The following is a 16,968-nucleotide window of genomic DNA, read 5'->3' as shown; positions in this document are numbered from 1 at the left end:
CAGATGAAGGCGGAAAACTGGGACAAGAAGTGATGTGTTGAAACTAACTGAAGGCTGGCAGAGGGGCGAGCCCTGTTGCGGCAGGTCCTACGGTCCCTCCATTCACCATTTTGGGGGCTTCCAGAGTCCCAAGTGCCAGGCTTGGCGCTGGGTTTCAAAGCTGTTTCCCTAGCACCTGACAATTTAGCAGGGGAGACTGACAACAGTGCAACCTCTAATGGACTCCGGAGATCATACGAGCTAAGGAAAGTCAGAGTAGGTCAGCGTGGAGGTTCATTTACAAGTGAGAGTTAACAGTAGAATCTGGCTTTGAACTACAGGTGGGCATCTGCTAGACTGAGAAGCATTTAACCTTGCAGGTAACATGAGAAATCAGGAGGTAGTCTCACCTGTGATTCTTACATTGGTGAAGCTTCAGAGTCATCTGGAAGCTCCTAACCCCCCAGTGATTCTATCTCTGGTAGAAATCAAAAGCTCAACAGTATAGTTCCTCAACCCTCCCAAGCTCCCACGTGATTCTGATACAGTAAGTTTTGGCGTTTGGGAACCACTGGAAGGGCTCAGCAAAAGGATCTGACTTGGGTTTATGAAGGTCTAGTTGGCTGTTCTGCAACGGTGAATGGTTTTACTGAAATCGGTACCCACAGAAAGCCCAATAAACCCAACCAACAACTCTTGTTAAAATGAATTAACTTTTATTGCTATTTCATAAAGCTTAATACTTTGCTAAAGGAAAAAATTATATAGATAATATAGCCATTAGAAGAAAGAGCAGGGCTAAGTGATACAAAAAAAGCAGTAAGCAGCAATAAAATTAATACCTACACAAAACTAGCAGTGCAATAAGATAAAGCAGAAAGCAGCTTTACACTGGGAAAAAAAGTTATTTAAATACAGAAATAGCACCTTACAAAAAGGAACTGAGAAATGTAAACTTGGTAGGTAGATTCAAGTATAAAAGTTATACCCCCAACTCTTGTACCAGAATGAAAGGGTTTCACAAACCCCAGACAGTGTAGGGCACACACACACCTCCCTCAGTGCTGACTCGAAGCTGCATTTCCTTAGCAGGATCGCGGACAATCTTTTTTTTTTTTTTTTTTTTTTCTTTTACGAAATTCTACAACGATAGACTCAAGATTGCCATGGCTTCTTCACCACCCCTAATATCCAAGTCTAGCTCAGCTGCTCCACTACCATCAGTTGCTCTGTAACAAACAGATTCATATTCCCGACAGAAACAACCACTGCATTATTATTTCTACACATCACAAAGACACGTGAAGAAGTGGGGACTGAGTACAAAAGGAACCTGCTCTTGGTTTTCTATTGCTAAGTATGGTCACAGAATCATAATCTCATTTATGGGTTTGTTTCTTAACACCTCTCAAGAACTGTGAATCCTCTGAGGTTTATGTGGTCATATCATGAACAGAATTAAAAAAAAAAAAAAAAAAGGATAGCAGAGAAGTTAAAGTGGCGGGCATCCAAGAACAGTAAGGGGAAAATCGGTCTGTGTTTTCATCTAAATATAGACCTCTCAAGTGAAAATATTTTGTGGAAGGTCTGAAGCATGATATATTTAAAATGCATGTATCCTGTGCAGATTTATATGCCATGTGTCTTATAATCTACTTGAAAAAGGCATATTTTTGTTTCGATAGGGAACCCATCATATTAGTTCAGGGTAATCGTCACCATGCAATTAGATTAGCTGATGATGAGAATCACATTTTTTATCAGTTTAACTCTAGAGAAGACTGTGAACAAGGGGGAAAAAATACCATCTTGTAAACTTTAAAAGTTTAGTGTTGATAAAAATTTTATATAATAGCAAATTTATTTAATCTGGCTACCTACCTCAAGTTTTCAAAAATCTTGTGGGGGTGATAAGGCTAATATTATCCTGTAGTTAATATAAAGCTACTTTATTCAGACTCCCAGAGTCTCTTAAATTAATATTTTTATTCTTTCATATAACATTTTCTTGGGTCCAAAAAATAAAAATAAAATCCTACACCAAGATTCCACAGCTAAGAAGTATACAAAAAGGAGAGAGGAATAAAGAAAGGAAGGAATGAAGGAAAGGAGGGAAAAATGAAGGGAGGGAGGGAAGGAGGAAGCCATTTACTCTGAAGAGACGAGGTAAATAATACATCTAGGCATACAAAGATCTAGTTTGGCTACTTAATGAAACCCTAAAGTAATATGGTTTAACAAAGGGATACTGGTAAGTTTCCAGAATTATATTTATGCTAGAACAACGATCCCCTGCACTCTCTGTTCTTATTTTGCAGTTCTATGAAAAATAACTCTGATTTGAATATTCTTGGATTCTGAACATCAACGTGTCCGTTTTCCCTCTTACTCTTCCCAACATGAAGAAAAAAAAGTAAAAGAAAAAAATAAAGTATCACCTATTGTCCTACATCAATTTCTACACTGTCACTCTTCAGAATTCTACTAAAAGGTCCCAACTAGGTTCCAATTTTCCATATAATTCCTTTCTACCATCCTGATTTATTCAATAAACAGCAATTGCTAGAAGACATCCCATACCTGACGTTCTACAGTTAACATTTAAATTAAAAAAACCACAAGGGCATGTAGTGAAGGAAACTGAACATAGTAGGATTTTTTTTTTTTTTTACAAACGAACAGTAAAACCTCACCGTTCACACAGTTATTGAGAAGCAGCTATCTGGCTGCTAGAGTTCATCTTAATTCTCAGGCCCAGCTCAGGCTAGCACAGTTCATTATAGCAAGGTGTGTCTTCACAGTTATTTTGGTCTTGACATTCCGTCATGTATATACACTTATCCACATTATTACTAGGTTGTAAAGTAAGTGCAGGGCAAATTATAGGAAAAAAGTACAAACATTCAAGTCGTCATACCCTGAAAAACATGTGTTTTGCTGTCGTTGTAAACTTCTTGCACTAAATCCCACTTCAGGAAAAAAATAAATAATACCATAGGATTCAAACTGAAGTTGGCTTCCTGATGAAGCCGAAGGAAGCAGTAGCTTTTTCAAACTGCAGAAAGGAAGTTTCTCTCACCACGGATCTACTCGGGGTGAGTGGGAATACACGTCAAGAACGCTCAACCCAGTTAAGTGCTAGACGGGCCTCCCCCCCCAACTTTAGAAAAACCACAAGGCTCCAGGAGGCTGTTCAGATCTCCTTCCAGCAATAAGATGATTCTTGAGTGAAAACCACAACAGTCAGTTGGTGCTTCCACTGTGACACCACGCACAGAGTCTAGACTCTAACTAGTAAGAAATGCACAATTAGGAACAATTACTTTCAGGAAAATAGATGCTCCCTGAAGATGGATAGTTAACATTAGAACCAGGGGATGCAGGAGAGAGGAAGGATGCATGCTGAAGACCGGATGGTTTGCATTCTAGTTTCCATTCACCATTAGGACATGCATGACCTGTAACACAGGGAAATTCAGGCACCTCCATCCCACCCCTGCTGGGCAAAGCTTCAGGTTAGTCGGCCCCGCCGCTGGGGATTTCGAGCCTCCTCTGTGCTGAGCTGGTGTTTCGTGACTGATTCCTTTCTCTTCTCCTAAGGACAGGGTCCCCGAGGCTGCCAGGCGTCTTGAAAAACGTCTCTCGATGTGTGCGTCGGATGCTCTTGGGGGTCACTGGAACTGGTGACTAAAATAGAGAAGGAAAAAAAAAGAGTACATAAAAACAGAAGTGAAGTCAAATTGTACCCAATCTCTGAACTGGAAGCCCCCTCTTTTTTTTTTTCTTTTCTTAATTGAAGTATAGTTGATTTACAATATTGTGCCAATCTCTGCTGTACAGCAAAGTGACTCAGTTATACACATACAGACGTTTGTTTTTTATATTCTTTTCCATTATGGTTGATCACAGGATATTGAATATAATTCCCTGTGCTATACAGTAGGACCTTGTTGTTTATTCATCCTACATGTAATAGTTTACATCTGCTGATCCCAAACTCCCAGTCCTGCCCTCCCCCTTGGCAACCACCAGTCTGTTCTCTATGTCTGTGAGTCTGTTTCTATTTTGTAGATAGGTTCATTTGTGCCATAGTTTAGATTCCACATAGAAGTGATATCATACAGTATTTGTCTTTCTCTTTCTGACTTACTTCACTTAGTATGATCATCTCTAGTTGCGTCCATGTTGCTATAAATGGCATTATTTCATTCTTTTTTATGGCTGAGTAGTATTCCACTGTATATATGTACCACATCTTCTTACCCACTCATCTGTCAGTGGACATTTAGGTTGTTGCCAGGTCTTGGCTATTGTGAACAGTGCTGCTATGAACATAGGGGTGCATGTATTTTTCTGAATTCTAGTTTTGTCTGGATATATGCCCAGGAGTGGGATTGCAGGATCATAGGGTAATTCTGTTTTTAGTTTTCTGAGGAATCTCCACACTGTCTTCCATAGTGGCTGCACCAACTTACATTCCCACCAATAGTGTAGGAGCCCCCTCTTGACCTGTGTCGCTGTGATCCCCATGCAGGTGTTCCATCCTCTTTGCTTTTCTGTCACACTCCTCCAGTGTGTCTCCTTCACAACGCTTACCACAGCTGGAAATTAGCTGATTTATTCTGTGTGCAGAAAGGCAGCCTAGCGAAGAGGTCACAAGTGTGGCACTGATACCTGCAGCCAGGGTTTGGGCTCTGCCATAACTAGCTGTGTGACCTTGGGCAAATGACTTAACCTAACCAGTTTATCCCTCAGTTTCTTCATCCATAGATGGGGACGATAAAAGTACCAACTTAGCAGGGTTGTAACAATTAAAGGAGATGATATTAATAAAGCACTTTGGATCATGCCAGGCAAGTAGTATGTGCATGTGTCTTTGCTCTTTTTGTTTAGTTGCTAATATTTATCCTCTCACGTTAAATATTTATCCCTTTAATGTACCCTAAAAGGGCAGGAACCATTATCCTGTTTACTGTTATATCTTTACTGCCTAGGTCAGTGCCTGGCACATAACTGGTGATCAGGAAGCATATGCTATATTATAATCGCCTTGTTTAAAAACTAACATGTATATTTCAATGTCTAACAAACTTTTGAGCCCCTGGATTACTTATCTAAAATACTTTTGGCCACAATGTAACTCTTTCTCTGGGAGAGAAATAATTGCTCTGAACAATGCCTAATGCATAACAGGAATTCAACAAATGGTCACTGACTGAACTACAGATGGAGTTGGGGGAGGCAAATAAAGTACTGATTAATTTATATCGATTACAGACATTTATCTATGTACATCTGTATCGATTTTGAGTATGTATATATATACACATCAAGGAAACAATGGATATATTAATATATAGCCATTGCCTCCTAAACAATGCATTTTATGAAATGATAGACGCTAAAAATCTTTGAGCTAGTATCAAGACTTTTGTTTCCCTTGATTGTTTCTATAGCTGCACAATTAAAATTCAGGATGGTCTCCGTTATGGACCTAATGAAATGAGAGCTTGGAGAAATCATCTGAATATTCAGCGTGCATCAAAAATCCCCAGGAACTATGCTTTAAATAAATTCCTTCTGATTCTAAGAAACAGATTGACACCTAAAACGAGTTTTGCCTTTAAAGCACAGGATCTCCCACCTTCTGTCTCCACGCTTTATGGACTAAGCAGATACCTCTGGGTCTACAGTGGAAGCCAGGTAGAATCTGATGTAGAACCCCTGTCCTACGGTTGTTTGACTAAAATCTGATTAAACGCAGGCGAATGCTATCACGGAGTGACGCTCCTTCTTGTGCGGGGCTGAAATGAACCTCAGGACTCACCTGTTGTAATTTCACCACAGAGGCTGGATGTCCTCCGTAAACGGGGGACTCGGGCTGGATGATGCTGTGTGATCTTGACATCACCGGACTCAGGTTAAGTGAGTGCGGACCCTGAAGCTGAGCGTCTGCGGAGGGGAGCGTCGATGATTTTGGATTAACCAGGGCAGCAGGGCCGATGAGAAGATGAGCTCTTGATCCGAGGCCAGGCAAGCCAAGATTCACGGGTCCCGTGCTTGGGAGAGCATTGGGAGCAGAGGACACCGGCCCGGGCATCGTGGGTGAATAGAGAACAGGAAAAGGGCCCAGCGTCGGCGATGGCAAGACCATGCATGGAACACTGAGCGGCGGCAGCTGACCTGAAGACGGTCCCACAGCGCGGGGGGTCTGATTGCCGGATAAGAGCACACTGAAACCATTTAATCCTGGAAGAGAAGCAGAACAAGGTGAAAGTCAGGGCAATGTGAAGACACCGTCCAAGCTCCCACCCCTCAGGGCCCTTTCAAACGGGAGCCCACTGTCGATCAACCCTCAGGCCGCAGCCCGGCCACCCCCTCTGTGCTCTCCCAGCCCCGCACTGCCTCCTTGCCACAGTGGCCACCGCTGAATTCCCACAGTTACCTATGTGACAGTTTGGTGGATGCTTGAGTCTCCTGAGAGACTTTATTAACGTGAGCTCCACTGAATCCAAATTGAGGAGGAAAGTGAACTTGGTTGGGAACAATGATAGCTTCCTTTTTTACAAACTTCTAACAGAAATTTTTATCTCCCTCAATTAAGACCACGGGCAACAAATCACAACAGAATGAACGGTACCTTGACTTTATCACTAGTAAAAAGCACAGGATGTATTCATGTAATGTTACCACGATGGCAGATGTCTTAAGAGTCTAACGGTCTCCACAACTTTGAAGTTATGAGAGGCCTGCACCTGCTGTCAGATCTTTTTATTACTATAATTTAAAATAATTCCTTTTCTAACTGGATTTCAATATAATTGGCTTCCTCTGTGATCCTATGTATTTAATTCTCTGCATTTGTAAACATCCTGAGGAGGAATCCACAGCCTTCACCATAGTGTCCAAGGGCCCATGGCCCAGAAAAAGCTACTGATGCCTATGCTGGGCTGTCATTTTCATTCTGAAGAAGCCGGGTCTGTTTTTTTATTTATTAAGGTATCAGCAACACTGAGTAGCGTGCTTAGACGAAGCCCTCACAAAATATTTGCTAAAGGAATAAAGAATGTTTTCTAGATAAATGAGTAATAACACCTACCTAACCTGTGATGGGAACAAGGAATTGAAGCAAATCACTTTAAGTCTCTTTGCAAGAGAGCAGCTTCATGTACACAACGCATATTTTAAAAATTAGGTATCTGTTATATTTCAGCTTTATTTCAAGAGTAAGGGCATTTATTGAGTCTTACTAAGCGTCAGGCACTATTATTCTAAGTGCTTTAGATGTATTATCTTATTAAATTTAATCCAATTTTCACAGCACCCCCATGAAGCAGGTGCTCTTATTATTGCTGTTTTACCAATGAGGAGGGCTGAATACTTAAGTTCACGCAGATAATAAGTGGTTTTAACGTCCAGCCCTCTCACTCCGGCCCTGCACTTGACCACAAGGGCATGTCAGCACTTCTGGATATTTAAGAGATCAGCATGTGAGCTGCACATGGTGGCCAGGACGTTCATATTGTTAAACTGAACCACTGCCAGATTCAGCTGAATTATGAAAACAGAATCATCTTTTGAATTTGTTGTGCTTTTTTACCAAGTAAAGTTGAATGCATTAAAAATAAATTACCTGCCCTAACTGTTTTCTCCTTACCTGTGAGGTTGGTGAAAGTGAAAGCAGCCTCTGCCTTCATTTCGTCGATGGAGAAAGCAAGGGGCTAGGAGTGAAATGACTCAGAGGAGGCAGCTCATCAATGCACCAGCTTGGTCGGGTGACATGAACAAAAATTTAAACATCAAATTTATGGCCCGAGTACCCCAAGGGACTCGAAGACATGACACCCCTTACCTGCTGGTGACTGCACATAAAGATACTGCAGCAAAGAGGGCTCTTTGGTGCTTTCATTTTCTTTCGAAGGCTTTTCTATCTCTGTATTTCTAGAAGGATTTCCCCACTCAGAAGAAATGAAGCAGTCTGCTGTAGCCTTTCCCGAAACCTCCTTTGCAGCAGAAAGTTGTCCATTCATGTGAATGTCTTCATGGGGTGCAGGTCCCCTTTTATCCACGGTCTTGGAAGAGGCAATGTCTGTGGAATCTGAGGGTTTCTAAGCACAACCCAACCAGGAACCAGAAAAGCAAGTCAAAATCCCAGCAGTAAATTATAATAACAGCTTTCTCCAAATAGCTAACACATAAACAAAAAGGTCAGACACAGCTGTGTGCCACCCTGATTTGTGTATGTCAGTTGTTTCTGTCATATTTATAGGAATGGCCTGAAGATCACTGTCACGTCATGGGCTTCTGTAGGCTTATGATTTCTTAAGCACAGAAACGATGGAGATTTTAATAATGGGAAACTGGGTATGGTGTTTAGACTGTGAAATAAATTTCTGAGCTGGAACACATAAAGGGTGTTGATGCTGCAGGCTTTTAGGGCTTGATAAGAATTGCAGGGCTGACCCAAAGCTGTCTTGGTTATCTAAGACACGTATATATACATATACCAGTCAGTCTTTTCCTTCTGTTTTGCAACCCCAGGCTATATACAAAATTAGAAAAATTCATTCTGGCAGGAGGAAGGCATAGAGGAGGAAGGGTCTTAATTAATGGACTGATTTCCATGAGGTGTGCCTCACTGATCCTCTACAAACGGCTGCAGGGAGAGTGCTTCTGCTTTCTGAGAGTTTTACCAGTCATATCTCATTAACCTCTGAAAGGCTACTGCGGACAGCTCAGATTTTTGTTCTTTTCATTTTGTGGCTAGGGGAACGGGCTCTCTGAGCAGTGACACGAGCACTGACATAGACACTGAGAGCCAAACGGCACCTACATTCCTGACTGTGGACCTTAGGTGCACCCTGGATTAAGATGATTATTTCATCAACATGTTAAAAAAAAAAAGTATAGCAAAAAAGACTGGGAAAGAATATACAAACATGTTGACAGTGATTGCCTCTATGTGGTGGGATTATGGGTAGGTTTTTCCCCTTTATACTATTTATTTATTTATTTATTTATTTATGGCTGTGTTGGGTCTTCGTTTCTGTGCGAGGGCTTTCTCTAGTTGTGGCAAGTGGGGGGTCACTCTTCATCGCGGTGCGCGGGCCTCTCACTATTGCGGCCTCTCTTGTTGCGGAGCACAGGCTCCAGACGCGCAGGCTCAGTAATTGTGGCTCACAGGCCTAGCTGCTCCGTGGCATGTGGGATCCTCCCGACCAGGGCTCGAACCCGTGTCCCCTGCATTGGCAGGCAGATTCTCAACCACTGCGCCACCAGGGAAGCCCCAACCCTTTATACTTTCTAGCGTTTTATGCAAAGTGTGATTTTTATAAAAATCACTTTTATTACAGTACTGCTTCATGGCAAGATTATTTGGGACAGCTGGTCCTGGGCTTAATTATACAGGTGACACATGCACTACTTCCTATTCCAGACTCAGTAGCTTATCTGTGTGTCTCTGTTGGGAAGGAACTACGGGTCGACGGGCCGTCAGCTAGCACGTCCACCTGAACCCCTTACCTTGGGCATGACGAGGGAGAGGGGGCCGTCTTCGCAGTCCCTGCTTTGTCTCTTCGTGGCCGGCTCCTCCTCCTCCTGCGGCTTCCTCTCCTCCCCGAGGCGCTTCTGAACTGAGGGCGTGGCTGACCGCTCTGCTGTGCCTTCCGAGCCCCTGCTGTCCCTCTCGGATCCTGACCCCGACCCCGACCCCGGGGACGGCGGCTCTTGCAGGCTCCCACACAGCATGAACAGCGAGGTGGAGGGCACGTACACCAGGGGCTGGCCGGCCAGCAGAGCTGGCTTCAGGCTCTCCGCGTCCAGGGCCGCAGAGGCGAGGGAGACACTTCCTTGTCCGTTCAGACCATTCTGGGCAGAGAAGGCCTGCAAGTCCGTTGGAGCCATGGAAAGTACTGGGTGGGCCAAGGCATTAACACAGTATTCTGAGTCAACAGAGAGGCCGGGGAAAGGAGCAGCGGCCTCCAGGCTGCTTGATGGAGGTATCGCTCTCTGATTGGCAAAGGCTTCTGCCCTGTGATAAAAGAAACAGAGCGGGGCCCATCCAGTTACCACATTCTACCAACTCCCGACTCTGCTTTCCTAAAGAGAGATGTACCAAAGCAGGAGTGAGAGAATACTGCTCAGGATGCTATTAAAGCGCACTCTCTGAGCACGTGAGCCGACTCCAGAGGCAGGTGACCATATCACCTGGATGGATGGTTAGGGGTGGGGCAGGGCGATCTCAGGTGAGGGCTAATAGCGGCTCCCCCCCGCCTCTCCCACAGCCAGTAGTCATCAGCTACCCAGCACGTACCCCTTCCCAGGCACACAGATGCTACAATGACTAGCATAATAGGGTAATCATTTCACATAATTATTATAACACTAGCTACTCTCATCCATCCCCCCTGCCCCCGTCTACTAGGGAGGAAGACTGAAGCTCGGAGGCTAATCCACCCACTGAAGGTCACCCAGTGGGGCCTCACAGTCAATCACTGTGAGAGATCCTGGGTAGATAACAGAGTCTAGGCCAGACATTGATTTAAAGGACACACCTAGTTTGTCTCAAATCCACTGTGAGATAAATGAAGTGGGCAGTGAGTGAGGAAATAACTTTATCTACAAAATTATTTTCTGTTATTCTTGTCCCATTCTGCTCCATATTACTACAGAATTTTTAGGCAGCACACATTCAAAATTAAGTCCCCTCAATCTAGGAGATTATAAACGATGTCTGGGCCTTTTATAGAGAAAAATTTCCAAGTACTAGAAAGCATGTTTATATTTTTAGTATTATTTTGGAAGTAGATGAGGAAGACTCTTTTGACACTCCTTTAAGAACTAGTTAGTAAGTAGAGAACAGGGATTTCCCTAAACCTCTGTGATGGAATCACTGAGAGCAATTTTGCCCACATTCTCGCCCCCTGTGGTGCTGGGAATAAGCGGAGTGCACGGGGCTGCAGAGATGAGTAAAGCTCTCCAACCACAGCCTCCCGGAACGAGTGATGGCTATCACTCAGCCCCATGAAACAACGTGCCCACGCTGATGGTCGCGCCCACTGCCCTACCTCTGGCCATTCACCTTCAACCTCCCCATCTCCACCAGTAAGACCACCGTCACCTGAGACCCAGGTGTTCTTTGTGATGCCTCTTTTCTACTTCAGTGACTCTTGCTGACTCACTGTCTTATACTGATTTCCATTTCTTTCCATCCGCAGCTGACACGGCTCAGACCAGCACCACAGCAGACCAGAATGACTCGGAATGCTCTATTCTATGATCTCCTAATCTGAAGCCCTTCTCTATTCCAACCCCACCTGCTTAAAGCAGCCAGAATGGTCTTCTCCAGTGAACCTACAATAACTCTTTACCATCCATCTAATAAATCCAAACTCTTCAACTTGGCTTTCAAAGCTTTCTGCCAACTTGACCTACTTACCTCCAATATCCCAAGCTCTTCTTATAAATACTTTCTTTCACGATCCTATTTGGACAAATCATTAAGGCCAGACTAACCAGTTTATTTCAACTCCACTCCCTGATCCTGGCTCAACAATCTGTTTCTTCCCATGTCTGGCATTATAACCCCGTCCTGTCTTCGCTTTAGCATTTCCTCTGCTAATATATGATTTCCTTGAAAATCAGACCCCAAATCTGACTCAGCTCTGTCGCTTAATAGCATTGTGACCTTGGGCAAGTTACTTAACCTCTCTGGGTTTCAGTTTCCTCTCTGTAAAATGAGGATAATAGTACCAACCTCAAAAGGTTGTTTTTATGATATTAGATGAGATAATACACATAAAACTTCAGGAATAGTACCTGGTAGTTCATAAACAACATTAGCTACAATGATGACAAAGTCGTTCATGGGACTATGATGTGTCATTTCTCAGTGTCACGTTAGTAGTGACTTGTCTTTTCTCATTGTATTTGCCTTTTTATTTATTTTTTTCCTTGTAAGCTTTCATGGCCTAGGGGAATAAATTTTTCATACTTTTGTGTCCCTGATGCCATATCCTGCACAGTGTTGGGCACAAGGGGGAAACTTACAAAATTATTAATAAACAAATGGCTGACTTTTGAGCAGGATTGTTAAATTCTACCTTTTGATGGGTGGCATTTCAATTTAGTCAAAGTTAAGACTAGGAAATAGAAAAAAATATACTTGGAGTTTTTAAGACTACTTACTGTGAATTGTCTTCTATTTTCTGTCTGTAGACAGCTGCCAGACTTCCAATTTCTAAGGAGTAGCCACTTGATCCTAAAAAGGAAAATGAAGGTCTAGCAAATATAGCAAGGGACTTATACACACCAATTATATATAGCAGGATTCATTATTCACAGCTCAGGGATTATAAGACTATCTCAAATCCATTCTGGTTTTGATTCAAATAGAGAAATGTCCAGAAGCTAGCTGTTAATGGTGAATGCAGGTCTCATCAAATATTAGTAAGAAAACAAAACAAAGCAAGTATTGCTCTGTAAGTCTGATGAATTGCTGAGATGCATCTAACAGGCCAACCATGGCAAACCAAATGATCTTCAATCTTTAAGGCCGACTAGAATCAATTTCAGGCGTGGGGCTATGTTTATAACCTTGAAGTCACCAACTCTTTTAGCCCCCCAAATCATTTCACTTGAGGTAAGTGAAAAAAACAGGCAGAGCCTAGAGTCAGCTCACTTTAAAATGACAGTGCATGGGTCGGGCTACAATTACATGGTGACTGATGGATTCCATGGATTAAGTAAAGGCAGATACCTTGTTTTTCTCTGTAAGGGCTGCTGGGTTCTGAGTTCACTTTCCTCTGGATCCTCTCAGAAGCCTGATCTGAGTTAAAAGAGCCATGTCGAGCAAGCTTCTGTTTTGCACAGAACTGAATGTGGCCGTACGTTTCTCTTTTCAATTCTGGTAGGACAGATGCAGAAACATCCACTAGTTCTTCATCTAAATAAATAAGAGAATTGGTAGTGTTGTTATACAGCTATAATTCAGGATAATATTAGCCTTTTTAAGATATGGCTTTGAGGACCTATCATTGTAATGGAGCTACCCTATAAATTAAAAACTAAGACAATCAAAGGAACTTTATGAGCCTTGTGTCAAACCCCAATTTCTTTCAATGTATTGTACTAGTCCTTTTTAAAAGTTAGTGGATGACTTTAAAGTAAGACTGAATCCATATATATTCTAAAATTATCTAAACTGCAAAAAAAGTAGAACAGGATGTTCTATAACCCAAATTAGAACGGACCTGACATTTTAGATGCTTTCTTTGGGCAGAGATATCCAAGGAAAACCCAATCATACTCAGCCCAACATGCATATTTAGAGATTTTAACATTAATTGAGATCAGCCTCTTACACCACAGCCCTAGGGCAATGAGTATAAGAACCTATGTTTTCTATTATTATGCTTTATTATTTCTTTCTTATGCAGTAGGAGGCTCAGTTACTAAGTGACCAAAGGAATAAGGTCAGCAGAAACTTCACGGCTGAAATGCTGCAGAACAGTGAAGATAATAGAAGGCTGGGCTTTGGAGGCACATTTTATGCTTAAATAAGCCTGTATGAAATCAGGACAGAAATTTCTATACAGAACCAGGCCTAGATTCTATAAAGAAATGACCCCTGTTGTTCAGAAAGTCATTCCTACCCTGCTCATCTGTGCTATTTTTTGTAAGTTCAAAGCATGTACATTTAAATTATAAGACTGATTTAATAAACTGAAAGGCCCAGCTAGACTTACATTTTCTGAAACACACAAATATTGAAAAAGAAAATCACTTATAGTTTTCTTTTTCTTATAACAAAAACCCAACAGATGTTCTGTTTAGAAAATCGGAAGTCAAAAAAAAAATCAGAAGCTATAGAATCAAAAAGAAGAAAATGGGTCAAGATAGTAATGGATCATATCTACCCTCCTTCCTGAAACAAATAAAATATTGGACAAAATATATAAAACAGTGGCTCTCAAGACACTGGACATCAGGACAGTGATCCCTTAGAGATCACTGGGAAGAACTTAACCCACATCCTCTCTGAATTCCTACCGAGCCAGTACTGCCATGGGTAGTGCTTAAGAGTTCTCTAATTTTCAAATGTGTGCTAATTATACACCTTCAATAGAAGCTCATTAACCAACTGAAGTGCATAAGGCACTGATCTGGGTACTAGGGTGTAATCAAAGGTGAATAAAAACCGTGTCTGCCCTCAAAATTGTACAGCAGGGACAAAGCATAATATCATCACCAAGTACAATAGCATGATGCCAAACTGCAAGAGTTTAGATGAGACACTCTGCTCTGGGTGATCAGGGAGAACTTCATGCAAGAGCTGATGTTTGAGCAAGGTCTTGAAGGTTGAATAGAATATTTTTATGTTGAAAGGGGGAAGAGAGCTTCACAGGTGAAAAGACTGGGAGAAGCCAGAAGAGGAGTAGAAAGTGGCAAAGTTGTACACTTCATGCTGGCAGGGACGGTATCACACACGTCTTTGAATCTCTCACAGCATTAGAACAGGCAAACCTCGGAGATATTGCGGGTTTGGTTCTAGACCACTGCAATAAAGCGAGTCACATGAATTTTTTGGTTCCCCGGTACATATAAAAGTTAGGCTTATACTATATTGTAGCGTGCAATAGCACCATATCTAAACAATGTACATACCTTAGTTAAAAAAATACTTTATTGCTAAAAAATGCTAAGCATCACCTGACAAGGCAGGGTTGCCACAAACGTTCAATTTGTGAAAAACACAGTATCTGTGCAATGTGATAACATGAAGTATGCCTGCATAGTCCACATGAAGTAAGTACTTGCTGGGTTGAATTAATTATACTTGGTTTTAAGTGGTTTCATCTAGTTCCTAAGTGAATAATGTGTTACCAGTGAGGTAGAGAGCTATATCTTTTATAAGCCTGGGTTAAGTGCAGGAATTTATACTACTAAGACTAAAATTGGAAAGGTAACTTAAAAATAACTTTAGTGGCTTTTTTCCAGGCAGCATAGCCATACATAAAGTAGCTGGTGCAGAAGGATCCAGTCCCCAGTTGTGCAAATATTACTTTTGAAGTAAGTAGAAGATAATATCCTCTTTTGCTCTAATTTAGTAAAATTATGACATTAGCAACCTTTTAAATAAATTACAAAAAAGGTGTTCATTACATCCATACTATATTTAGAAGCCATCTTACCACATATTAGTTTTGGGATAGTAATTGATATAATTTTTACATTATCTGGAATTTCAAAGAAAAACAATGTTTTATTCTGCTAATGCAGAAACAACCAGAGTTCATAAGAAGTGTCATTTAAAAAATTAAAAAAATTTTTCTTTTATGAAGTGTCATTTTTAATCCTCAGTCCCAAACTTCCAGGAACTTTGGAATAAAATTAAAAATGCAAAAGAGCTGTGCTTTCATAGTTCCAGAAACTGCCAGGTTCTAAGTTATCTGTGTGTAAGCCAACCAGCATAACCATTTGTAGACTAAGGCTCATTGTTCCAAGACTGATGTCACTAGTCTAATTTTGAATGTGATGTGGGTGATGGGAAATGAAGGTGAAGAGCAATCTCACTGTGTGGTAGGTGTATGATTTGGAAAAGGAACTGCGGATTATACATAAAACGGTCCCTAGCAAAACCATGCCTTACCAGTGGAACTGAAATCCACAGGCCCAATCCACTTGAAGGCGGGTTTCCGGCCTCGCTCTTCTGTTACGTGCACTTTCTTTATCAGTGCCAAGCTGGTCAGAACATTGGCTATGTCATAGAGGCGTCGTACCTTTGCTAGAAGATATAAAGACAATTGCGGTCACACCATACATTGGTCAGCAACACCATTACGTTTTAGTTTATGTGACAGGTCACTTTCTAGCCACCATATAGAAGCCTCTAGCAGAGAGTAGTGGGGCAGTAGGAAGAGACCAGTGGCTCCGGTGTGAAATCACCCAGGATTTATGTATCCGATGACACTAAGGGAAGGTCACTGTGTTCCCCCGTTTCCACAACTTCACACCTCGTACAAGACGTACCTGGTGACAGGCCAGGATCGCTGTGATTGCAAACGTACCAAGAGAGGGAAATGGGCTGTAATGAAAGGCTTAGGAAATGTAATTCTGATCTGTGGCTCGTCAAAAGCTTGCCCGGAGTTTCTTCCAGCAGGAGGTGGTGGCACCTGCTCCACGGGGCAGCTAGGCTGTGAAAATGACAGGGATTCCCCAGAGCTTCCTGAGAGGCTGCACTGCTGGGCACACAGACCGTCTAGGGCTCAAGGTTACGAGGTAGGACTGTGCTGAAGACAGGCAGCGCCTCCCCTTTAATCCCAGCCTTCTGGCCACCCAGCGGGGGAGGGGTGGGAGGGGCATTCCCTGAGTCTGAAGAGGTTTTGGGAGAGACATTTGAAAATACAGGGATTGGAGGAGAAATTCAGAGGGCTGGTAACACATTAAGCAGGCAGGATGATGCCCACAGAGTAAGTTCTATTCAAGAAATCAACTTACAGGTCGGAAACCTACTTGAACTTAGGGCTAGGATCAAGCAAAGGGCTTTGATTACCGACCAGAAACATCAAGCATTCACCCCAGATGCCATATTCTTCCCAATCTGGATAGAGCTGGATTTTATCTAGTCATTTCTCCCACAGGGTGGCTATACTTCTAGCTGGAAACAAATAAAAAAAAGCTAGAGAATGTTCAGCTCATGGTTTCCCAGGGCTTGAATGAGCTACCAGGAGCCAGGGCCCTTTGGCTCAGCACCCAGGCTTGATGGAAAAGGAAGATGCACGGGGTGTGAAACCTGGAAACACTTTCCTCATCCAGCAGGCACGTCCCACCACCCCTATACCCTACCCTGCTCATTCCTCTGGTTCTTACCTGTAGACAACTTTCATGTCCACCCATCAGAAGAGTATGCAGGGGGCAAGGAAAGAAGGGAAAGAAAACTCAGACATTCCGTCTTGGATGCAGTGATACTAAAGAGAAATGCAAAGCCTC

General features: G+C 42.4%; 1 protein-coding gene across 2 annotated transcripts in view; it reads right to left on the bottom strand.

Moving 5' to 3' along the window:
- Window positions 1-681: 681 nt before the first annotated feature.
- The window catches only part of E2F7 (E2F transcription factor 7), a 32,968-nt gene continuing 16,681 nt past the window's right edge, over window positions 682-16,968 (bottom strand). For both annotated transcript variants that reach the window (XM_007194980.2, XM_057557424.1), the window contains 7 exons: window positions 15,629-15,763; window positions 12,737-12,922; window positions 12,166-12,238; window positions 9,502-10,009; window positions 7,832-8,087; window positions 5,807-6,228; window positions 682-3,666 (listed from right to left, as the gene is read on the bottom strand). In XM_007194980.2, the coding sequence (XP_007195042.2) occupies window positions 3,496-3,666; window positions 5,807-6,228; window positions 7,832-8,087; window positions 9,502-10,009; window positions 12,166-12,238; window positions 12,737-12,922; window positions 15,629-15,763 (1,751 nt within the window). In that variant the 3' untranslated portion in view covers window positions 682-3,495. The remainder of the gene's footprint in view (window positions 3,667-5,806; window positions 6,229-7,831; window positions 8,088-9,501; window positions 10,010-12,165; window positions 12,239-12,736; window positions 12,923-15,628; window positions 15,764-16,968) is intronic.

The sequence above is a fragment of the Balaenoptera acutorostrata genome, chromosome 11, assembly GCF_949987535.1.
Source record: "Balaenoptera acutorostrata chromosome 11, mBalAcu1.1, whole genome shotgun sequence".
Lineage (NCBI taxonomy): Eukaryota > Metazoa > Chordata > Mammalia > Artiodactyla > Balaenopteridae > Balaenoptera > Balaenoptera acutorostrata.
Note: the sequence above shows the minus strand (reverse complement) of the source record. Positions and strands in the feature narration are given on the sequence as shown.